This window comes from Lissotriton helveticus, chromosome 1_2, assembly GCF_964261635.1.
Source record: "Lissotriton helveticus chromosome 1_2, aLisHel1.1, whole genome shotgun sequence".
Taxonomy (NCBI): Eukaryota; Metazoa; Chordata; class Amphibia; order Caudata; family Salamandridae; genus Lissotriton; species Lissotriton helveticus.
In genome coordinates, this window is record NC_136058.1 from 78522741 (window position 1) to 78548086 (window position 25346).

General features: G+C 42.4%; 1 protein-coding gene across 3 annotated transcripts in view; it reads right to left on the reverse strand.

The window, feature by feature from the left end:
• LOC144798121 (interleukin-12 receptor subunit beta-2-like) overlaps positions 1-25346 on the reverse strand; it is a 467579-nt gene that overhangs the window by 317580 nt on the left and 124653 nt on the right. For all 3 annotated transcript variants that reach the window (XM_078668879.1, XM_078668885.1, XM_078668889.1), the window contains one exon: positions 5536-5650. In XM_078668879.1, coding sequence (XP_078525005.1) covers positions 5536-5650 — 115 coding nt within the window. The remainder of the gene's footprint in view (positions 1-5535; positions 5651-25346) is intronic.

The following is a 25346-nucleotide window of genomic DNA, read 5'->3' on the forward strand; positions in this document are numbered from 1 at the left end:
GATCTGGATTTCCGGATTTAATCAACGGGGGAGGGTGCTGCATATTAATGGCACATACTACGAGTTGGCTCTAACCCATTCCAAGATGGCCGTGCTGTGCGACGTAGTGGGCGGAGTCACGTTCTCCCCCGGCTACTTCCTGTTCCGCGCTCAGATCCAGCGCGAGGACCGTCGGAAGCGCCGGAGGGACTCGGCAACAGTAAGAGTGTGATGCAGGTCGAGCGTGTGTGTGTTACAGGGATTTTTGCCCTAAATTTCGCATGACTTAGTTGAACAGTGCAATGTGAGTTCGAAGTTTAAAAGGGACCAGTGCTCAAGCGTGAGCTTTATAGGCTTTAAGTAAGAGCAATAGCCGGGTATGTTGGAGTGGGGGACCTAGTTCACCATGTATGCACGTAATCGGCTTTTTGCAACCGGGAGAATGACGTTGGATGTAAATGAGAAGTGTTTGAAGCACTCAATTGCGAGTGCAGTGTTGCATAAGGCTGGGTATCGGGGGCAGTATTAACTAACAACTTCCTACCAACCTGTCATTAGCGTTCTTGCCCGTAAACTTCCATTTGACGCTGAATCTGTTTTCAAACATGTGCAGGTGGCTGCGACTATCTCTGGTCCCTTTTTGGACACGTGAATATTTGGCACGGTGTCCTAATGAGTGGTGCTGGTACGTGCTGACATAGCGCACTCAAGGTAAATATGCCTGAAAATTGTGTGTCAATATATGCTGCATTGGTTGTGCCTCCTATGAGAGGTGCATGAATGGCGCTTTGAGCGTCTTTTTGTTTTATTTTTTCACACAGGTCCACACTTTTCTGAAAAGACTGAGAATAGACAACCTCTCTTATGCCCTGATGAAATCGCTAAAACTAGGAGTGATGAAACATGTCGGCTTGAGGACATAAATCATGATGGTATACAAGTAACCATTTTTTAACTAGTGGGGTTTGCTGCGTCAGAATAAAACGGTAAAGTAAGCCAAGCCCTGCCACACAATTTACCTTTTTGTGGTTGGTTAGGGGTCTATTTATATGTTTCTGCACACTACAAGTGGGTGTCAGTGTTGATACGTTTGTCACTATATGTGTTTTCCATCACTATTCTCACGTCCGCACTACTTTCCTTTTTAGTGCACGTTTGTCTTTTCACATAGAGAGAGTGGCCAATGATGAGAAGTGGGTATACCGGCAATTGTTAACCGGGAACCCCCTCGGGTTGTTCTACCGTGAGGTACTCTCTCTATTCTTCACACTTTTTCCTGGGTGAATTGTATGTGGTCCTGTGTGATTTTATATTGGTGAAGAACACATCCAGACTTAAGGACTTATGTTATTGGACATAGTCCGGGGAGTATTAATAATAAGTATTCCTATCTTGTTGGTCTTTTATACGGATGCAGTTGCATTTAGGTGAGGCTCTAATTGTTTGAATATTGTGACTTCATCCCTGGTGCTGCCTCCATTCTTCTTCAATCTGTGTTTCTGGATTCCCAGTGAAACCCAACTGCAGCAGTTCTCGGAGGCTATTGGCACAGGACTATAACATTTTATGGACACTATGTTTGAGGTGCTAAACAGATAGTCAGCTGCAGTTTCGATACATTTGGTTAAACTATGGAAACCATCTCCTCCAACCAAGACCGACACTTCCCCCAGATCTTCCTTGGTGTCATTCGCTATTGGAATGACCCCCATGATCAGGTGGTTAACATTCTCAAAAACTTCCTAACTGACCAAAAGATCACAACCACTAAAACAAAAACATTGGAAAAGAACGCTCCAAAATACAAATGTAAATGAGCTCATATCTCGCTGCAATATCTCCCTACCACCGCCTGCAAACATGGCCGACGTTCACGTTCTCACTGAGCACTATAACAACTCCATGTTGTCTGACCTGAATGCAACTGCCCCCCCATCAACTAAAAAGAAAATCCATCAAAGACTCCGAACCATGGTTCAATGACAGCCTAAATGTTGACAGACGCAGCCTGAGATTAGCAGAACGTGCTTGGAGATCCGCTCCATCCACTGGTTGACTAAAAACTCTAAGACTAAAAAGGGGTAGCTACAACAAACTCATCAGAACGTCGAAAGCAACTTTCTTCAAATCCCAACTTGGCAAAGCAAACAATCGCCCAAAAAGGCTGTTTGAGTTGATTAAGTTACAATCCAACAACACTTCTATCCAAGCTCCTCTCATCTCCTGCCCTCTGCCAAACTGCGATGCAGTTGCTGACTTCTTCCTTTTAAAAGGCGAGTAAGATCGAATCAGACCTAGTTTGCCATGATCAATCTCTTACTCTCTCCTGACTCATCCTTACTCTTGCCCCCTCGTACGCCACCCTGTCTCTTGGAGTCAATTCACACCCCTCAAAGACACTGCCATCTTCAGCATTCTCTCGACCCTGAAACCTTTAAATCACTTCAATGATCCCCTCCCCCAACTTCTTTAAAGAAATGATAGGATCACTAGTCCCGCTCTGGTCCAATATCATCAATGATTCTCTTCTTCAAGGTGAGACCCCCTGACTGCCTGAAGGCGGGCCTAATTCTCCCTATTCTCAAAAACCCAACAGCGGATCCTGAAGACTTGAATAACAAACATCCTTACCCTGGCAAAACTCCTTGAGAAATGTGTACATGAACAACTGCGCAAACACATTGAGCAATTCCAACTTCTTGACCAATTCCAATCGGGCTTCCATCTCGGCCACAGCACTGAAACGGCCATAACTCATATCTCTCATCTGCGTTTGACAATGTCAAACATGACAACCTACTTAACCTTTTGGAATGTAGGATGGGGCTCTCAGGCACTGTACTAAAATGGTTTGTTTCTTTTCTCAACAACATAACGCTGAGAGTCGAATCCAATCAAACTCTATCCAACTCAAGTCCCTGCACACTGGATGTCCCCAAAGGGTCCTCGCTCTCCCCCACGCTCTTTAACCTTTTCATTGAACAACTTACTGTAATCCTCAAAGCATCTAACGTCCAATATCACATGTATGTGGATGCCACTCAACTGTACATGGAAATCTCTTCCCCTGAAGATATCAAGCCTCTCTCCAGAACCCTGCACAAAACCCTAAATTGGCTAACCTACAACCTCCTCAAACTAAACACCCTTAAAAAGGAATTCCTCCTCATTTTGCCCACTAGGCAACCCCCCATTGTTGAGAAATATCTAAAAAACCTCTCCGTCCTCAACTGCACCCCACACATCATTGATTCCATGAAATCACTGGATGCGACCTAAACATGCAAGATCACATCAAAGCAACAAACCAAAGGAGCGAACTTCCAACTGAGCATCCTAAGAAAACTCAAACCCCACCTTCCCCAAGATGACTCCAAATCTGCAGTGCAAGCACTAGTCATCTCTAGACCAGAATACGGCAGTGCTACTCTATGCGGGCTACCGAAACTCAGGTTAGCCGCCCTCAAAGCATCTCTGAATGCTGTGACTAGACTTATCACTGGTTCCAAGAAAACCAACCACAACTCTCTGGACCTGAAATCGCTCAACTGGCTTCCATTTCAGTCAAGGATCAAGTTAAAAATTGCATGTATGACCTAAAGAGCACTACATTTCAACACTCCTCTTTACCTGGCAAATAAGCTCGAACTATCGGGTGGCTCCCGGCCCACAAGGAGCAACAGCACATTGCTTGTCAAGCTGAAGACATTTAAAAAAATGAAAACCTACAATCATACATTCTCTGGTATTGCCCTGAGAATCTGGAACTCGCTACCTGTGGAAGCAAGACTGATTCCTTCAACTTTTGCCTTCAAAAGGGAAGTGAAAGCTCTAATGATGAACACTGCACTGAACTAAAAGCTTTTCTCCTTTTGTCTCCCATCTTGTTTAGCCGATTAATCTGCTGATGTATATTTTTCTACTTTTCTCCCACTACTATCTACCTATGTCTTCCACAACTCGTATGTAAAGTGCTCTGATACCCGCCTGGGTCATATTCACGCTATACAAAATTTAATAAATAAATAAAATAAAACAAGTAGGAGTTGTTTTGCTCCTGTTAGCTTTACAAAGCTCTTAATTATCCAGGTGTTCATGTGCACTAAGTAATTTGTGAGGTTAGGCACAAGGCCAGGAGCATTTGGATGTAAACACACATGTCGTTGTATGTCATCAACATACATTCATGCTGGCCAGTGAGAAACTATTATCATTTATCCCGGAGGTTTAACATACATGTTAAATAATGGGGGTGGTAGGGTTGATCCTTAAGGTACCTGAAATGGCCATTAAAACTGTGGAAATGAAAGAGAAGAAAAGACTTGACTGTGTAAGGGTCATCAGCAGGAATGCAAATCCTCCTGCCACAGGTTCAGTAATATCCACTTCCTTAAGTTGGCAGGATCACCTCATCACCTTCATCCACTTTCCATTTTTACGCTGAAAATGTGAATAATCACAATTTCTTGGTAAGCATAATTTATTGATGTGGCCAAATTAAATAAGCGCAGAAGGATGAGGAGATTGCACAGAAAGCACCTGTCTATCTTGGAGGCTAAAATCATAATAAGGCTCGGTGGAGGGATTGACCCTTTACCTACTTGAATAAAGAGAAACACACTTAAGAAGGTGAACTATCTATCTTAACAGTCACATCAGTTCAAGAAGGATACAAACTCGGAAATAGCGCAAGAAGGAAAAAGTCAGAAACGCTGAAACAATCTGAATGCTTGTGCTATTGACTGGGTCAGAGCTTTTAATCTTCCCTTCTGGAAGACAGACAGACAGACACAAACAGACAGAGACACAGACACACACACACACACACACAGACACACACACAATCTATCTCTCTCTCTCTCTCTCTCTCTCTCTCTCTGTCTCTCGCTCTCTCTCAATCCAATAGAGTCTACTGACCACTAATGTCACAGAAAAAACTTTACAAGGAAACAGGCAGTCCTGATAAAGTGCTGTCTTTGCCACAGTGAATATTCTCAATATGAAAGGTAAGAAATATGCATATTTCCAGGAATCAGTACCATTACTCATTACTGTATTTATAAAACAAGAGGGTTTGAGAGTCATGTAGGAAAAAGCTTATGCATACCTAATGTGGGACAGTGAGAAACAGGTGAGACTTTGCTTAAGACAGAGTTTAGGAAGGCCCTGAGGAGGCATGGGGGAACAATATTAGTAAGAAGGAAAGAAAATGCAGATATTAAGTGTGTATTTTTCAACTGGCTGGTAACTGAACACACTCCAAATCCTCTGTCAGATTTACATGTGCCATAAGTGCTTTTTTTTCTAGATGATTTTCCAGTGGCAGAGAAGTGGAGGATTTATAATTTCCTCCACAAATCTGAGTCTTAGCCTTTACATCTGAAATCTAAATCATTCTATGAACTGTAACAGTAAGCAGGGAGAGTGGCAGCCTAGTGCCCCTAACAATATTTTCATGCTTTGGATTTTAAAATATCTTTTTATTTTACTAATCTGAAATATCCTTTTTCTTAGTTGTACATCACATAATGCAGACTGAAATTTCCAGATACCTACTGTAGTGAATATTGGGTACTTATATAAGGATCCACTCCAGCCTCCCAAGTGAATGTGATGTTCCCATGTTCTCCATATTGATTGCAGCTTACATTTCTTGGCTTGTCCGGAGGAGCTGAGGAAGAAGATAAGTTTTCTGTTGGATAAATTCATTTGCAAATGTCAAACACGTTCATATATTTGTCTTTGATGCGATAACAAATGTAGCATTTTCAATAAAAAAGAAAGTTAGATGCTTATTTTGAGCTACAGAGGGTAGCCCACTATCCACCAGGGAGTGGAGGTCATAACCTCCCCCCATGGCAAATTACCACCCACCATACTTATACTTATCTTCCTGTCTAGTAGAGACCGCAATGCCTTCAGATCGGCAGCCGTCACCGAGGCTTCTCTGAAGGCATTGTACGTTTTCTGTGCAGCCACCATGTTTCATGCAGCCACTCAGTTTTTTCAAAGCAAACTTTCAAAGCTGGAGTTTGTTTTTGAAAAAAAAACTACTATTGACCCTGACACCCCGAGACTGATTTCCCAAAGTGTGAGGGTAGTTTTCGTTATTTCTGTTGGAGAGCATCACGCTTTTTCTGGCAATCCAAACAGAAAGAAGTAAGTCAGAAGGTTTACCCTAAATCAGGCAGTAAGTCTGAGGTACTTACACCAATGTCCCCATGTCTGACTCTAAATAGAGCCTGCTGGACCATCAGTTTGGCAAAAAGGGTACACTGATACTTTTGACTTTTGTGGTGGAGTACAATGTCCACCAAACTCTAAATCCCATGCGGGAGGCCTGCATAGGACACCGCACCACCATCTGAGCATTCACCTGGTATCTTCATTGTGAGCCCTGTCTAGATAAGGACTGGTGTTACAATGCCTTAAACAGTGGCACACTGTGAATTGCACATCAAGAAGCACCATCAGTTATCTGTGGGAAAACTATCTTCTCCCGATGTCAGCAGCCTGTACAAACACACTCTAATCAATTAGTACTTGTAGAGCACAGCTATTCATCCCTGAAGGTATCCAGGCACTGCAGTCTTGCTGGTCTTAATCGAAAAGCCAGGTCTTGTGTCCCATTCTGAAATCCGCAAGTGAGGGTGACCTTCGCAAGCGGAAGGATAGGTCGTTGCAGCTGTCTATTAATGGTAGCTTACAATTCGTTATTGGCTACTGCCTGTTCTTAGCTGGCACCAAATATTCCATGCTTTGCAACACAAAACAACTAATGTAGATAAGGTGTACCTGCATCTCCAAGAACCCACCAGGAGATTTTAAATGCCTTTTGATTCCCCTAGACCTCACAGTTTCCTTTGACAAGGTAAACTACTCTTCTAAAAACATTCAGAGAAATAATTGAACTTAATCAGAGAGTTATTTTATGTTTCTCTCCATTCTTTGAAAAAGGAGGAAAAAGGAGGAAAAGTGGGGGGCAACCCTCTCTACAGTACAGAAATGTTGCTCCAAGCTGTATCTCAAGACTCTATACATTTGTCCCCATTGCTCAATATTTATTTGGAACCAATTGCGGACATTCTAAAACCATCTAACATCAGATACCATTTCTACATCGACAAAACACAGCTATACTTAAACCTTGCCTCTACTAATTACCTGGATACTCTATTTCATACACTCAAGAAGATTAATTTGTGGATGTCATATCACCACATTAACCTTAACTCTCTAAACCCAAAATTTCTACTCATATCGCCTCCGACCTGCAACACACCAGTTCAAAAATGACTCAAGGAGAAGACAATTACAGGCACCAATCAGAACATTGTAGGTTTTGCAATATCCATTGCCTTGATACCAGACAAGAACCTGAACCTACATCTCCACTTTAACAATATTGTTAAAGGTGCACAAATTTAACTGAGACTTCTATAATTGATTGAATACCTGCTTCCATCCTATGACTTCAAATTGTCACCCAGGCTCTTGTCCTGCCAAGACTGTAATATGGTAACTCTAGTAAAAAATGTCTACAATCCACCGGACTCCCTCTAAAGAAGTCTTACAAGCGGCAGCCAGCCTGCTCATCGGATCCAGAAGGTTTGAATCTATCTCTCATTTCCTTAGATCTCCTTATTGAAGTAAGATATATCTTTACACTTGAATGCATAAATTATAATGCCTTTCAGGGGGGACCCCTAAATACCTCACTCAGAAAATCTGGATCATTTCAGAAGCTTAGGCCAACTCTTAAACAATCATTCTCAGGAAGTTCCTCAAAGTTATGGAATATTATTTCCCTGAGCCTAAGGACTATGGACTTAATTTAAGGTATGGCAGTCTTTAGCCTGTCCATCATGGTGGAGGATGACATTACATCTGCCACTCGCTGTGATCTTTGTGCCTTCAGGAGAACCATTGTCATGGTAGCTCCACCAAAGCCACTACAAGTTTGGTGGATGGCTTTCGTCTGATAGGCAGCTGTTGAACAAACTGTTTTGTTTCCCAGGAATAAAACTCCTTCAAAAGGAGTTTGTTTGTGAAATACGAAAAAACCTAATGACTCCCACAATCTGGACGCTTTCTCCCATAGTGAGGGGAGGGGCCATTATTTTTTTATGCCTGTGACTACAAGGTTTTTCCTAGGTGACAAAGAAAAAAGAATACGAGGTAATCCTTAAATAGGGTAGGTGGTCTGGTGTTCTTACTCTCAAGTTCCCTACTCTAACAGGCTGTCAGAATACGGTTTATGATGGCAGAGCCAGCGGGGCAATGCCATTAGAAAATGGATGGTCTGCCTGACTCAAGATACAGCAGACAGGTTAGTGGTTTGGCATACAGGGTACTTCGTCACTTTTTTGATGGAGTACCCCATCCACCAAAGTCTAAATCAGGCCCTATGTCTTCATAAAGAAGTTTAAAAGGTAATCTGAAAACCAGGTTACTTGAGCACTGCATACTCATCTAGACAATAAAGATTACCACCTTATAGTCACCACTTTGGCACCATGAGATCATATTCTCATCTTCACCCTACTAACCTATGTTCCATCAATTTTAAAATATGTAAAGATGCTCCACCTGAACTGTCAAACTTTGGGAACAAAAGGGCGTTGCTGGGGGATTTTAGTAATACAAATTAACCACTATAATGGTGATGTTGTTTATGTAAAGCTCAGCTCTCACCCGATGTTCTTGCCAGCTCTGTTGAATACTGCGGAAATTAAGCAATACATAAATAAATTAATTAATAGATACAAATAATGTCTTAAAGAAATGTCAGGTTGGCCAGTCTTACTGGACTAACATCAACAGTGAACCTTACCAAAATAAGGGTATCCAGCTCGCCTTCATAGTTGCTGGAGATGCTTGTACCAACATTGGTGCTCACTTGTGTGCATGCTTTATTATAGTGCCAATAGAGCAGTTGTCTAAGCCCAATAGGTGACAGCCTCTGCCTTCCAATGGTAACTTGAAAAACTATCCTAATGACATGCTTTGCTAACATACCGGGCTACATGTTCCACAGTCACCCTGCATAGTTGGACTACTCATGTCAGACAAGTCTCTCAGATGCATGACCCGAGCCCCATCTATGAAGATTTAAGTTGAGCTTCCTACTCCCTTGGATACCAATTTACTATACAAATAATCATCCGCTCAGAAATCTCTTGGTACACGAGACATCGATTTCCTGTATGTGCATCCTTTTTAATTTTTCTAATTTTTTGCAGCCTCTGCCATGCACATCCGGTGAAATCCTTTTCTATTCAGTTAATAATTATACATTTTGGTGCACTTAGTAAAATCATCTTTAAAAAATACATACTCAAGGCTCATTATCAAACAACAAAGGAGTTAACTTCCTTGCATCATTGGAATAGGCCCCAGACTTCATAAAATTAATTAGTGTATCACATTTATCAATAATTGTATTATCACAGCACAATTTGTCCCTTACAATCTGAGGCGCACGTTTACTATTACTTCACACACTGCGGTGCAGCAAAAGAAGTTGCTGCTCTGCATTGTTTGAAAGAGAGAGAGAGCAGAAATGCTCCATATTTACAAAGATATGGAGCATTTCTGCTCTCTCTTTGCCTGGTGCACTGTGTACTGTCTAGCGCCAATACAGGTACCCCTGCACCATAGTTCAAGGGTGCTTGTGTTATGGGCAGGTTTGTTTTTGTGAAGGAAGAGATACTCCTCTTTCTATGTGTGCTGCAGAAAGTAAGGCAGAGAAATAAAGATATTTCTCCTTGTTATGCCTGTTGGGTAGGTGCACCATTTTGGGCCAAACCCAGGTTTACAAGTGTTTGTAAATCTGGGTTTGGGTCGAAATACATGGGTGGTTGAATGATAACCCCTATTTTCCACCCATATGACATCTACCTAACACAAAATAACGCAAGGCAGCGCTATGCGCTGCAGTACATTACTTTGTATTTACTAAACTTCAAAGCCAAGCAAAGTGCCTCTGCATGGCTTACTAACTGTCAAAAAGGATTTTGTGTTGGGGCTGTGTGTAGGAAGCTGGCTCTGTATATACTATACTAAAATGAGGTATAGTGTGCAACGAGTCCAGTGGAACCCCAAAGGTAGGCAGAGGTAAAAGTAGATAGCAACTTTCTCTCTATTTGTGTTAGTGTGGACGAGCAGTAAGGCTTTATCAAAGGGTAGTATTAAGCAGTTGTTGTACACACTTGCAAATGATGTCACACACTCAAAGACTGAACTCAGACCAATCTGTTTGCTTCAAAAAATATTATTGAGTTATGTTATTTCTAGAACCAAGTTAAGCCTCGTGCAGGTAAGTGGTTTATATTTTGCAGTAAACAGTACAGTTGAATGCAGTTGCACATACTTTGTTTTGATTTACAGTTAAATCATTTGCAATGCAATACTTTGAAATACTGTAAATAGGTTTTGTAATTACTGTAGTAGTACTGGTTATTTTACTTTGCAGAATACTTTTCTTACACAGTGTAGTATACCTGAATACTGCACTGGGACATTTCCTGAATAGAGGTAAGTAAATGCGATTTTGTTACTCAAACACAATTGTATAGGCTTTTATAATTCTTCCAACTCCACACTTAGAAAGATTTTCACAAGAAAACAGTTAATGTTATCCTGCGGGAAAAAATAGAGTTATTGGTTAGTAGGTAAGTACACGGTTGTGGGAGTGTGTATTCTGGGGTTAGACTCTGGGTTTCCCCAGAGGCAAGGAGGCACTCTCAAAGCACCCTCAGCGGCACTAGGGCAGCTGGGTGCAGAGTGCTGAAGCCCACTTTTATCCAATTGGGGATAGGGGGCCTCCGGTTGGTAGTTGCTTATGAGCAGGCCACTAGGTCATGGGAGCAAAGCTCCTGGTGTTAGGCTCAGGGTAAAGGGGGATCCGAATTAGCACCCAAAGTATACCCGCAACAGCGCTGGGGCGGCTGGATTCAGGGTGCTGGTTTGGCATCGGGAGCCCTGTTGTTTGCAGTGGGGATTCTCCGGTTTCAACAAAGACTGCAGGCTTGGGGACGAAGATCTTCTGGAGGTGACCTCCAGTTGGAGAGGTAAGTTGGGATCCCTGGGGATGCTGGGACACCGTTGGTTGGGCCACTCAAGGCTGTGGGGCTTCGAATGCACTGGTGTCTTTAGGTGTTGGGTTTTCTTGCCAGCTACGGTCGCTGTCAGGGGGATCTGCCAGAAAGAGGCTGCAGGCTTCACTGGGAGTTTCGACGCAGGTCAGAGATCACTGTATCTCATGTCAGAATCGCCGGGGAGACCTCCTCATGGTGTTGGGCCTCTCAAACTCGGGTGGGCGTTGGGTGCAGAGTGGTGCAGACTCGCTGATTTGGCCGGAGCCACAGTCTGTGGCTGAGCAAATCCGCTGCTCACAGGAGACAAAGTCTTTGTTGTGGAAGGTAGGGCTGGTCCTTGGGTTTCTTGAGATTGCTGGTTGCAGGACACAAGGGATTTATGCTTCCACAGGTTCGAGGTGGGAACAAGCCGGTGGGGCTGAGGCCAAGTCAGTGGGCGTTCTCCTCTTCTTAGCTTAGCACAGCTTCTTTGGTCTCTCTTCTTATTTTCTTCTTAGTCGATTCTTGTCTGAGGAGGCAAGGTTCAGGGCTGCCCCTAAATGCTAGATTTAGGGGTGTTACCGGTAGGTAAAAGGTTGGGACCAATGGGTCCCTTCCTTGGGGTGGGTACACCCCCTATTATGCAGCTATTTAACTGAAAATATCCCCTATTATACTGCTATCTAACTGAAAATTGGTTCTACTATTCAGACGCGGCATGCAGGTGTGTGAATCATCTTAGAAACTCAATTGAACTCCCTTCTTGGTGCTAAGGTTAGTTTGGTTAATCAAAGAGATGGGGGTGGGGTTTGGATAAATATTTATTTATATTATATATAAAAAAGTTTCAGATTTTACCAATATGTTACAGTATGATCTGTTATTCATTCTATTCTTTTGCAATTATTTTGTTCATTTTCGTAATAGTTATAATTCATAGTGTTTGATCTAGGATAGGATTTTGATAGTAAAAATAAATCTCTGAAATAAACCTGATGTTTCCTAATGTTCTTGGGTATGCCAGTGCATTGTGAAAGAGGGTTTGAGTTCCACTAATTATCCCTGTGTTATCTCGTAGGATTACCTGCTACCTAGTGTGCATCTCAATCAACTAATGCTTTGTGTTGTAGGGTTATTGCAGTCCAGCTCGCATTCTATCGCGGGACGGAACATGAGTGCAAGGGGGTTAAAAAAGCCAATTTTCAGGCTGTGTTTTGAAAAGTCCAGAAAACATTTCAGCACAATAGGCAAATAAGACCATACTTTCACTTCTGAGTTCTATTAAATGTGAAAAACTAAACTTATAAAACTGAAAATAAAAAAAATATGTTTGCAAACCACTTGGGGACTAGAGGTCAGGTGTACATAGCTAGCTTTATGTTTGCGGTTACCTAATAGCACATTTTTGCGATTCACTATTATGTAATCGCAAACAGCAATAAACTTAAGGGTGTTTTACACTGTTAGCGATTCTCAGTAGCCATACCGAATCTCAAACCCATTTTGCAATTTGGGAATAAGTTACCGAATTACAAAATAGGATTTTGTACATACAACAATGCTTTTTTGCGGTCGCTTAAAAAAGCTACATACATCTGGCTGTAGATTCCTCCATGGTTCACGGTGGTAACAAAATCCTAATTGTGAGTTATTTCTCATTTTCACAGTAGAACATGGATATCTTTTCTAGAAGGGTGGGAATTGGCTATGTGGCCAGGGAGACACAATATCCAACAGTCTTTTTTTTTAAATGAGTCCTAATACTGTACTATTTGTATTTTATACTGAAGACAACAGCTTACATGTAATGATCACTTTACAGTACAACATGAAAATGTAAAAAACAAACCCTCAAATGTTGACTGTGACTGTGAGGGTCCTGACTACAGTTTGTCATTTGTAGAGATGTCCACCTACATGATAGAGATCTCTGCACTTTCAAGGGAATCAGCACCACTGTTTCTCCTCTGTGGCACTGAAAGTTTGCGAGGCCAAAGCTTGAGTTTGTTTTTGTAAAATAAAAAACTAATGACCCATCAAGTTGTGAATTTTCTCCCTGGGAGTGGGCCTCAGTTTTTATTTTTTCTGCTCAGGACAACCAATCAGAACAGAGGTCCTAAAGAGAACAAATGTGCCTCAGAAAATCTACCCTAAATAGGATGGAAGGTCTGAGGTACTTACAATGACAAGTCCGCTGGGGAGTCGATGGAAGGTTTCTGCCACATTTGTGGAGGAGTACCCTGTCCTCCAAACTTCTAATGAAACTGATAATGTGGAAGTCTCAGGATAATCTCTCTTTGGACATTTAGAAAATGTGACTCCATTACCTTTAATTACCATTATCCTTGTTTCCGCTCAAGGCGATGGATCTTGGCCACAGTAGTTTGATCAGAAAAGCTCCTTCATAAACATGGGCAAGTAATCAAATGCAAATAAACATTTTAGTCAATAATGAGAGTTGTGACTGGTTGTAAGGGGATTTATTTTCTAATCAATATTTAAGATTCTCTGACTCCTCACTCATTAGTCAGGCATCAATAAGGTTACAGAATCGATAATCGAAAAATAAAGTTAGTACAGAGCATATCATAAATTTCCATACAGCGCATTCCATAAAGGAAAGAATCCCTATTCTAAGAAAATGAGGCACAAGTTATGTCAGTCATAACTCATTAAGAGTAAAAGTAAAGCAAGAGTGAGATTAGCATGAAGCTAAATCAATAATTAATAATTTCAGAATCTTCCACAAAGAGAAATGGAGCATAGAGCAAATAAGCCATGGTAAAGCCAGTTAGTCAAAGCATAAAAGCATAAAGATGGGGATTTTAATAAAGGTTAGAGTGGAACAAAGCCTGCATCTAATCTGTCTGCCTCTGTTCTGTTCATCATCAATGTCTCCCCTCTCCTTCACTGCATCTGCAAATCACATCTGCTCTGCTCCCTACAGTTCTGCATCGAAGTCTGAAACTCCTCTGCAGCCGCCCATCTCTAAATCTGTCTGCAAGGGTTCTGAATGTCCTAAACTTGAAAAGCTTTTATATAAAAAATAATGTTACAAAGCATGTGGCATGACTTTTGTTCGGCATCCAACTGGAATCCAGCGTTCTCCTAAAGGACACCTCCATCCCTTTGCTGTCTGCGCACATCAGGCAGGTGAATATTCTTCCCACAACATATTCTGCATCTTATTTCATACAACGTCATCTCCTAACCTTCCTTTACAAAAACGTTTTATTTTGATCTAAACACATAACATTAGCTGCAACCGAACTTATTAATTAAGTAAGAAACATTAAACATAACATGGTGATACACTTTTAAAATATGTGTGTTTTCTATTCTCTCTAAAGCAAAGAATTAACAGAAGCTTTGTTTAAACATTTCCCACAACTTAATAGATAAGACTCCGAGGTTACATGCTGCAAATTATGCCAAGCATTCTTCTTTCACTTTGCTTATCTTGAAGGCCAACTGGAGCTTTTAGAGCAAGAGCTAAATTGTGAGCTGTTTCTGTGTTTTTACATTATAAATTGTCATGTTAATACATTTATATCCTGCTAATGCACACATTTAAAAAAAATGCAAATTAAAATTACATTTTCATAGTAAGAACAAAAACTAAACTAGCCATATTAAAATCAAGCTATGAATTAATTGTGAAAGTTTTTACATGGGTTGCTAAGTGGAAAGCATCTGACTAAAGCCTGTGAATATCAAAGTCTCATATTTTCACTTTGCAGCACAAATGTCTGCGTGTCACTTTTAAAAAAATGCAGTTTCATTTCTGAAGCTCAAGACAAGTTTGCCATTAGTAATGCCAAATTCTAAAGGAAATGTTTAAGCTCCTTCAAAACCAGAGCTCCTTTGTCTGTAGATGCGAGCTGCTCCCCAAACCTTTAGTTTCTCACAATAGGAGTTACCCACAGTCATTATTGTCTTAGCTTTAATAGAGTGGTCAGTGTAAAATAAAGAAAGAGCTAAAAGGCCATACACCCAACACTCTCTGCAAGTGTTATTATTCAATAGAATTAAAAACATCCACTAGTATCATATTTAGTGGTTCACAGACAAAATATCGATGTAAAAGATATAGTAGTAAAAAATATAGATGAAAAAATATAGAATGTAAAAGTATCCACTCCTTATACTTAAACAGGTAAGTACAAAAAAAATATATATATATTGATGTAAAAATTTTAGTTGTCCTAAGTATCGATTTTTATAAATATATACAATAATATAATGCATATTAAATATGTTAAATAATTAAATTACTATCTATACTAATATTATAAAGAGAGAGCCCAAGCCTTTGAGGCGGGTAATCTCAGGAACCACAGCACCAATCACAACACCCAATACAGCATTGGAAAGGGCAGTTGCAGCAGAAGGACATAGGCTATACAGATGCCCACCATATACATTTGAAAGGTAAAAGAACCTTACCAGCAAAGTAGTCCCTTGAGGGCGTGGGCGGGGTGCGGCATGACGACAAAAAAATTGCGTTCCTTAAACGTGTGCGTTGTGCTGGGGGCGTGTGCTGGGGGCGTGAACAAGGCCAATGGGCACGGCAATTGCAATTGCGCGGCAGCAAGGGGTGTGGCCAGGCAGCGGATGGCGCGACTAAGCGCGCCTGCTGGGACACTAACCTTTGAACTGACTGCACTTTCCCACACGCACATCGTCTCCAGCGCGCGCTGTCACCCACTCAACTCTCTGCATCAACGCCTTTACACCACAAGCACAACATCAAACAAAACTGGAGCCGAGCCTCAAGCGGGGGATGACGCGATTCAGCGTGCCTGCGGGGACACAAAATTTACAACTGAATGCTCTTTCAAACACGCTTACCTACGGAAGTGGAGTACATACACACTAGAGACATCTGCTAATACTTTTTACTCCGAGGTACACACAGTATCTGCACACACATGCCTAACTATTGTGACACTTCATGCTAAAAATGTTCTCTACCGCGAGATTTTAAAATAAATTTCCCTTGCCTATTACACACATTCTATTTCATACCCGGACAACATCGGGACGGGCTGCTAGTAAAAAAATAAAGTAGAATTACTATAAATTTTAACAAATATAACAAATAAACTGAATTAAAGAAATGTTAAACACACATACCTATTAATATATATATTTACTTTAGAACACTTAACCTATTAATGTTAATGTATTCTATCATTCTAAAATGATATAAAATGTACATATATATGACTGCACAGAGGAATTTCGGGACATTGCATCCGCAATTTCAGGCCTGGCTGTATTGGGACTATTACGGTTAAGGCGTCTTGGGGGCCCAGGTGAGGAGTCTGATTTTGGCCACAGCATTTTGCCAGAGCACGGATACCTCGTTTTAATTTAGCATCCAGGCACCCATGAGGGATTAAGGGAGCCGTATATGAGACATTCACAGAGTTGCCTGTGAGAGGAGCATTCTGGGCACTGTAGTTTGCTGACGTAACTACAGTGATGTATTGCCTCTGACCCGGCCCACCTGGAAATGTCATTCATGACGAAACGAGGGGAAGTGTGGTAAATAAATAAATAATACCCTATTTTTGACTAGGCATAAATCATATCAGATAGCTCAATAAAATAAGAGTCAAGATTCGAGGTAGTAGGAGTTTCTGCAGGTTTATTACAGCATAAGGACAGGATCAGGACAACCTGCATAGGATGACCCAGCAGCTGCTGGGGCCGGGTCTGGGATGAGCGCGCTAACTTTTAATAACAATACATGAACTTATATACATAGCGCAAACACATAGCATTACATTGCAGTAGGCGTAGCAGTGGGTGGAGCAGAAGGCGTGACGCGTAGCAGTCGCGAAAGATAACAGTAAAAGTAGGTGTAACTGGGCGTATACATAGACATGTGGTGCAAACGTAACAGAATATGTCATGAATGGGGCGGAAACATAGGAGGGGGCTACCTAAGGAGCCGGGACCTCTAACCTGGTGGTGCACGCAAACTGGCAATGACGTATTACTAGGAGAAGCTGGGGGCTATGAACTCTGTGCTAGGAGCAGAGACTAAAGTCTGGAGGGTCGGAGCGACTTGTACCTAAACCCTATCTAGTATCTGATGTTTAGGGAACATGTTGATATAAACTAGAAGTCATGAGGGGAAAGGCTAACTTGATTCTAAGACTGGACCATGCATTATTCTACATGTAGTGTGTGATGAAGAATACTAAATGACCATTAAATACAGTATTTCTCTAACGTGGAGCCGCATAGGCTAGACAATGACGGGAACTATTGATGCAGTTCAGTAGCTTAGGAATGCAGAGAAGGAGGACTGAACTGATAACTGGAACTATAACATACTTTTGGCAGACTCAGAGGCAGAGCCAGGCTGCACCGGGCACTGCGAGGCAGGAAGTAAGTGAAGGGTCGAGGATACAGGTGGGGGCTGTATCGCTCCTCAGCGAGGCTTCAGGAGACAGGAGCTGAATCTGTGGTCCGGGCCCTTTTGAGGCCTGGAAACGGGGACTTTATAATGGAATAACGTGCACACTGAGAAACGTGGCAACGTAACTTTACATAGGCCTGATATTCGTAGTATTCACGAGGACTGGAAACTAGCATACTAAAGGTGGACACAACTGTAATTGCGTCATTAATCGGACATGGGGAATAACATATGCATATTGGTCATGCACACATAACATATGATGGATGAGGCGTAGGGACACAGAACATGGCAAAATTTACTTTTCCACATTCCCTCCTTGTCACTACGTTTCCATCAGGAAACATCAATACTCATGATACCATCTATCATTTCATACAGTACCATTTGCTCGTCTCGAATTATCTTGGAACGGGACTTAGAACGGGGCTTAGGACTAGGAATACAAGAGGTAGCACACATGCTGCAAATCGCAGGGCCACATTGTATACAGAGGCAGCAGCTAAATATGATCGCTACTGCAATACTTAGAAAGGACAGGAATTTCCATCCCCATGCGGAAATTTTATTCCAGAACCAACCGGACCATGTCCAGGTGCCTGGATCTTGATGTAACAGATGGGCAATTTTATGGAGTCTGGTTATAGCTGAATAAACAGACGGCGCGTTATTTGGAATGAAAATGCAACAACTAGATCCGAGGACTCTACAGGCCCCGCCCCTATCGGCCAGTATGACGTCAAGGACGAGACGATTCTGTAAAACGACAATTCTCATAAAGGATTGCTCTTCAGTTAAGTTACCTAGAGCGGAGGCAGTCTCATCTACTACTGCTTCAAGGGTTCTTGTTAACCTACGAATTAGCTTACTATTTACAACTGTGCCTAAATAAGGGAAAACACCTTTATCTATATCAATGAATTGCTCTGCGGCAGTTTCAGTATAATCGACAATCGGGAGGTTTCTCTTGTGTCTAGTATGTACTAGGAAGGAATTCCTATGGTAGTCAGGTGGGGCTAGAAAAACAGGCGGCAGTAGGAAGGCAATGTAACAGGTTCCCTCCCAATCGAGGGGCAGATGAACATATGCAGTTTGACCACAAACAAAATAAGAATGACGTGAAGCTTTAAAAATAGATTTCCCACTGTCACTATACTTGATAACAGTAGTACATTCACTATGACCTACGTGTACAGAACCATAATTACGGACACATAATTCGCCTTTGACTGGTAGTACTGAAATAGCAGGTGAGTCTGGAGTAGTATCAGACTGAACATTCAGGACCATGAAATTCGACGAATAATTATCTAAATTATACACTTCATTTTCTAGATCTAACCCGGTTCTGTGGGGGAGACCTTGCTTGTCTGGGAAACATGTACTGTTAAGAAAAGACATATCTGTTGCGGATGACGTTAACGTGGACCATGCTCCACATGAACCATTATGTGAGAACGGATAAGGAAAGAGTGGCAGAACTCCCTTCGGTGTCTGGAAAGGGGGGAGTCGACCACACACCCAACAATTAGTGGCATTGCTGGTCTGGTGTGAATAATGTAACATACGGATAAATGTGTTGTTACGCATAGCGAGGCGGTAAGAATATTCGTGAGGAGGCAGATCACTAAACGTGTGCTCTACTGTAGCATTAGCAGACTTATTTACATGAGAAACTGGAAAATATAGGAAAAAGGCATAACTGGTGCAGGAAATCATTAGGCTGATGAATAATATGAAACTTAGAAAAACGATACATTGAATTGAGTTTTTACTGACTCTCTCACTATGGGGGTCTATTTTATACATGTCAGAAACAATCTAACCGTTTCACCTAGGGGAGGACTTATACAATCAAACTGACTGACTTACTAGACCGTAGTTTTTGCTTATACTCCTGCTGCGGAGTTTTCTCTAACAGGGAAGGGGTTGTAACAATGTCTTTTGCGGGACAGTCCTTTAAAACAATGTCTTGGCAGTCTTTAAAATCCTGGGACTCCTTGGAAATGTTTTTAGAAACGGGTTTCAATCCATTGAAAAGTTTTACATGAGAAAGGTGGACCCACCCCTTCCTGCCTTCCAGCTTGACGGCAGTACGGGTGGTCAAGAGGACCTGACGTGGCTCCTTCCAACGAGGTTCCAGCGGACTTGATCTGTCAAAATTCCGGACCATCACAAGGGAACCTGGAACGATTTCATGCGGTGCCACCTCGGTATTGTCTGGAAAGGCGGCGGCAACCTGTGAACGACATGAGTTGAGGGCAGACATCAAGGAAGCTAGGTAATCTGTCAACATATTACATGAAACATCGGTAATACTTCGGGGTCTAGGAGTACCCCACATGTTAGGGGGGCGGCCGAATACGACCTCATACGGGGACAGACCTGATCTGGAATGTGCGACCATGCGCATATAAAATAGAGCAACTGGCAGAGCTACTAGCCAGTCCACACCTTTTTCTTTACAAACTTTTGCAATACGGATTTTCAGGGTCTGATTATGTCTCTCGACTAGACCGGCTGCTTCAGGATGGCGTACACAATGGAACTTCCACTGGTACCCTAACAACAGGGAAACATGCTTCATTAACTCTGAGGAGAATGGCTGACCGTTATCAGAATATACGACTCTAGGGAGTCCATATCTAGGGAAGAATTCACGAACCAACTGCTTGGCAGTGGTCGCGGCTGTGTAATCTGGGACTGGATATGCTTCTGTCCACCTGGACAAAGCGCATACTACTACAAGGACATACTTGAAACCTCGACATCGCTCCATTTGAATATAATCCATCTGGAGGACCTCAAAAGGGTGGTCAGGGGGCTGGAAACCACCTTGTTCCACCGGGACACTTTTACCTGGATTAAACTGACAACATATCATACAGGTACGGACTTTCTGCTTGGCTGCAGCTCGTAAATGCTTGTTGAACCAAATGTTCTGGATACTATCTAACATTGCTTTTTCTCCTAAATGTGCTGGACTATGTGCGGTATTGATAATGACTTGAACCATAGAGTCGGGGAGAAACCATGTGGTTCTACCCTTTGTTAACCATCCTTGATCTGTCTGGACCCCTCCTTGTTCGGACCATTTCTTGATTTCCTCGGGAGTAGCATGTAACTGGATATCTATGACATCTTGTGTAGGGTCCTTAACTGTCATGCATGTAGTCGGATCTGGAGTATGTGTCTGATTAACTGGAATGTCTAGAGTCTGTGCTGTAAGCTTGGCTGTGCGGTCTGCTAGATCGTTACCTTGAGAAATAATGTCAGTAACTTTCGTATGTGCTTTGCATTTCATGATAGCAATGGATGTCGGTAAATGTATGGCATCTAACAGAGCTTGAATAAGGAGACCATGCTGAATCTTGGTTCCATGAGAAGTCATGAAACCTCTCTCCTGCCAGAGCACTCCGAAGTCGTGTACAACTCCGAATGCGTAACGTGAATCTGTATAAACATTAACTTTCAGATTCTTGGCGTGTATACAGGCTTGTGTCAGAGCAACTAGCTCTGCTGCTTGAGCGGACAGGGTATCAATACGGTGTGTTTCAATAACTTCGGTGTCAGTAGTCACTGCATACGCGGCGACTAGTTCTCCTGTACTAGTTCTCATACATGAACCATCCACATAAAGTGTCAGGTCAGGATCTGGTAACGGAATGTCTGTCAGGTCTTGTCTTGGCTTTGTCGTAATGTTAACTACTTCCACACAGTCATGTGGGTCAGGGTTCAAACTGACTGATGGTAACAGTGTAGCAGGATTCAGGACGTTGCAGCGTCTAATTTCTATGTGTGGCTGGAACAGTGTCAATTCATAACCTGTTAAACGTGCAATTGTCAAGTGCTGAGTTTGTGTTCGGTTTAAAAGAACTTCCACGGAATGTGGAACTTGTACTGTCAGGGAATGTCCTAAAACTATGGAATCACTTTGTCTGATAGCTAGTGCGGTGGCTGCAACTGACTTAAGGCACGCAGGCAACGCCTGGGCGACTGGATCTAATGTGCTAGAAAAGTAAGCACAGGGCTTGGATTGTCCTGCTTGATCTTGTGTGAGAACAGATAATGCTGTACCTTCACGTTCAGTAACGAAAAGTGTAAAAGGCTTACTGTAGTTCGGTGTAGCTAGAACTGGAGCTTGACATAGGGCTTTCTTTAACTCGTTGAAACTAAGTGTATGTTCAGATGTCCAAGGGAGGACAGTCGATACGGCTGCCTCCTGTGTCGTTAACTGTATCAGTGGCTTGGCTAGAAATGCATACTGGGGAATCCATTGTCTACAATAAGAAGTAAGGCCGATAAAGGCACGTACCTCCTTCTGGGTTCTGGGCTGGCGAAGACTCGCTATTAACTGGATACGGTCGGGTGTCAACTGCCTACCCCTCTTGGACAGTAAGTGTCCTAAGTAGACCACTTGCTGGACACAGAATTGAAGCTTCGAAGGTGACACCTTGTGCCCCATCTCGGCTAGGAAATACAAGACGGTAAGTGATGCTCGCTCGCAAGCACGTTCAGAACGGGCTGTGATCAGTAGATCATCGACGTAGTGGAGCAGGGCAGTGTCCGTTGGCATGTGAATGTTGTCTAGTTGTCTCTTAAGTGCCTGACTGTAAATACTAGGACTTTCTGTAAAACCTTGAGGAGCGCGTGTGAACATATAGCTCCTTCCATTTAAACAAAATCCGAAAAGAAACTGGCTGTCTGGATGAATTGGAACACTAAAAAATGCATTCTTGAGGTCTATGACAGTGAAGAACGTGGCTTCAGAATCAATGGCTGTCAATAGGGAAGAGATGTCTGGGACAACTGGGTACTGCGGAATAATACATTTATTAAGCTCTCGTAAATCAATCACTAATCGATATACTGGGGGTGCATTTGGATCAGTACGTTTCATGACTGGAATGATCGGAGAATTACATACATTGGAGTCAGTTTCTACAACTACTCCTTGAGCCATGAGCTCGTCAATAATTTTGGATAAGGCTGCTACAGCCTCAGGTGGCAATCTGTACTGTCTGATTCGTGGTAACACTACACCTGGCTTGAGAGTCACACGATAGGGTGTGATTTGCATATAACCTACATCTGTTGGACCTTGTGCCCATAGATGCTGCGGAACATTAGACAGTCTGGAATCAAAATCTCGTAATACATAGTGACCCTTAAAGTCACGTAGGAACAGACGTATTCCCTCTGGGGAACAGCAAATGACTGCACCTAACTCTTTCAGTGTCTTAATGCCTAATAGATTTTCTGGACATGACTTAGTAAGTAACAGATCAGTAGTGCGGGACAATGGACCTACTTCTAGAGTAACTGGCTTTGAGATCTCATTTATAATGGGTTTTCCTGAAAATCCAAGGGAAACATTTCTTGAGCCTGAGAGCGGAGCCCCTGGAACTTCGGCATGACTAATTGTGGTCCTACTTGCCCCTGTATCGATCAAAAACTTTCTGTCTTTCCCTAATACTTGACTGTGAACATAGGGACCTTCTTGATCTACAGGTATCTCGATGAGAGGCAAGCCTACCTCCCTCTCTAGGCTGTTTCATGAATATGGCTGATACTCTGGATACTCGGACTGTGCATACTGGTACATCTGTGATGTGACATGCTGTGTGGCAGCAATAGGCTGCGGTACTGTAACTGTCTGTTGTGCATTCTGTGACTGAGGAGTCTGTGAAACTTGTTCTTGTCTAGGCGGACGTGGTCTTTCTTTAGTCTTACCAGTAGCTATGTTATGTTTCAGAACTGCACACTCGTTTATAAAATGACCTGGCTGTTTACAATAATTGCAGTTCCCTTTAACGGGAGCTGCAGGATGACTGGCTTGATTCGGACCCCTCTTCTGACTGTCTTGAGGAACAGATTGTGCAACTAGCACTTTCATTTTCGTATCTTTCATACGTTTTCTCTCGTGTTCTTGCTCTTCCCTGATTCTATTCTGGTGGTATTGGAGCATCTGGAGCATCTGGGACGGAGTATTTGCTTGCCAGGTGCTTTCGACTTTCAAAACTCGATTTTTAATTTGAGGGCTTGAATTCTCGACTAATTTAGTAACGAAAAGGTGAGGGTATGACTCACTACTTGTCTTGAGACCACTGTTGATACTGAAACATTTTTCAAATCTAGAATAAAAATCACTAATATCTTCGTCTTGTTTCTGTTTACAGGCTGAGATTGCATCCCAGTCTTCTTTTCTAGTTGTCAATAATCTGGGTAAAACTTGAATCAATAATTCTGGTAATTCTTTACATTTATCTCCAAGACCGGTACCTGGTACTCGAGCCTTGTCTTCAGCTTCTAGAGCTGTCCAATCGATCTTTTTCTCTCCCACCTCCCATTCTTTTTCCTTTAGCTTTTCATACACCCCTGCGGGTAACAGGACCTTTAACATTTTAATGATATCTGGGTAAGTGTATTCTCCCATACGGAGCATGTCTTTTAATTCTCTATGGAACCCCGCTGGATCTTTGTCATGACAGGGAATTAATTTCTTCATTTCAAGAAGTTCCATCTTTGTTATTGGAGTGTATACAAACACTCGTTGCATTTCGCCACCCGTCCCTCTGACTGGGTGGACTTCTCGTAACGGATTCTGTCGGTCTATGTAGAATGATTTACTTTCTGGGGGTGAGACATGAACAAAATGTGGGTTCAAGAACGTTTTATATTTGTGGCGTTGTTCTAGAATGACACTAATTAAATCGGTACCTAGACCTCTCCATCTGTACTGGAGTAACTCGTTCAGGATATCATGTAACGGGCCTAGATCAGAATGTTGACCCTCATACAGAGTAATGAGGTGCTGAATCATATACATACCCACCAGTCGTTGCTCGGCTGGGGGCAATTTCAGGAACATTTGTGCCACTATTTCGTCTGGAAAAGTGGTAGAATCAGTAATCCATCGGACTGCTGATCGGGCTAGTTCTTGTTCGTGCATGGTACTTAACTCACTATAACCGATTCGTGATTTCAGAATATGATCGGTAGCTTGGAATACTTGTTCTAGAGAACCTTGTTCTGGTGCTGAATGATGAAAAATAGACTTGTGTTCTAGGCGTAAATGGCGATCTGGAAATCTAGATTTTCCTACATACGCTATTCTGGCGGGATTCTCGTCCTCTTCTTCTTCGGGATCAGAGATACTTTCTTTCTCGCTTACTTGTGCTGCTTTACGCTGTTCGTGTATCTTTATTATCTCTTTACGGATTTTCTTGTACATACTCTCCATAGCACCGACGGTCTTGTGCTTACCCTCGGCTATATTATCACTCCACCTTGTCAGGATTCTCATTTCGGCGGAATCTTTAGACGGGTAATCTTGTTCTCTTATTAGACAATTGATCAGGAACTTTAATATCATGAGCTGGATCTCGGCTTTCCTTTGAGACATAGTCTCGCTAATACTTTCTGGATCATCCCCTGTACGGATGAAACGATATATTCTGTCTAGATCTTCTTTCATATTCGGTAAGGTGACTAGATACTCGGCCACCTTTCTTACGCGAAATGAATATAAAACCATATTATCCTCGCCTGGGACTGGATCATAGCAACATTCGGCAAGGGATTTTCTTATTTCTGCAACAGACTGATACCTAGGCGTACGCTGTGATGCTTGTGCATGTAATTCGGCTAACGTTAAACGCTTGTGTGGCGGCGGGGTTTGAGGAGGACCTCCTCCTGCAGCCCCTAAACTGGAGTCGTCTACTGAGGCTCTACGTCCTGGCAGAGTGGGAAATGGAAATGTAGGCTGGACTTGTATGGCGGGCTGGACCGGGGGTACCGTAACAGGTACTCCGGTGTCTGGAGGAGCGGGAAGTGCCTGATTTACAGGGACTGGC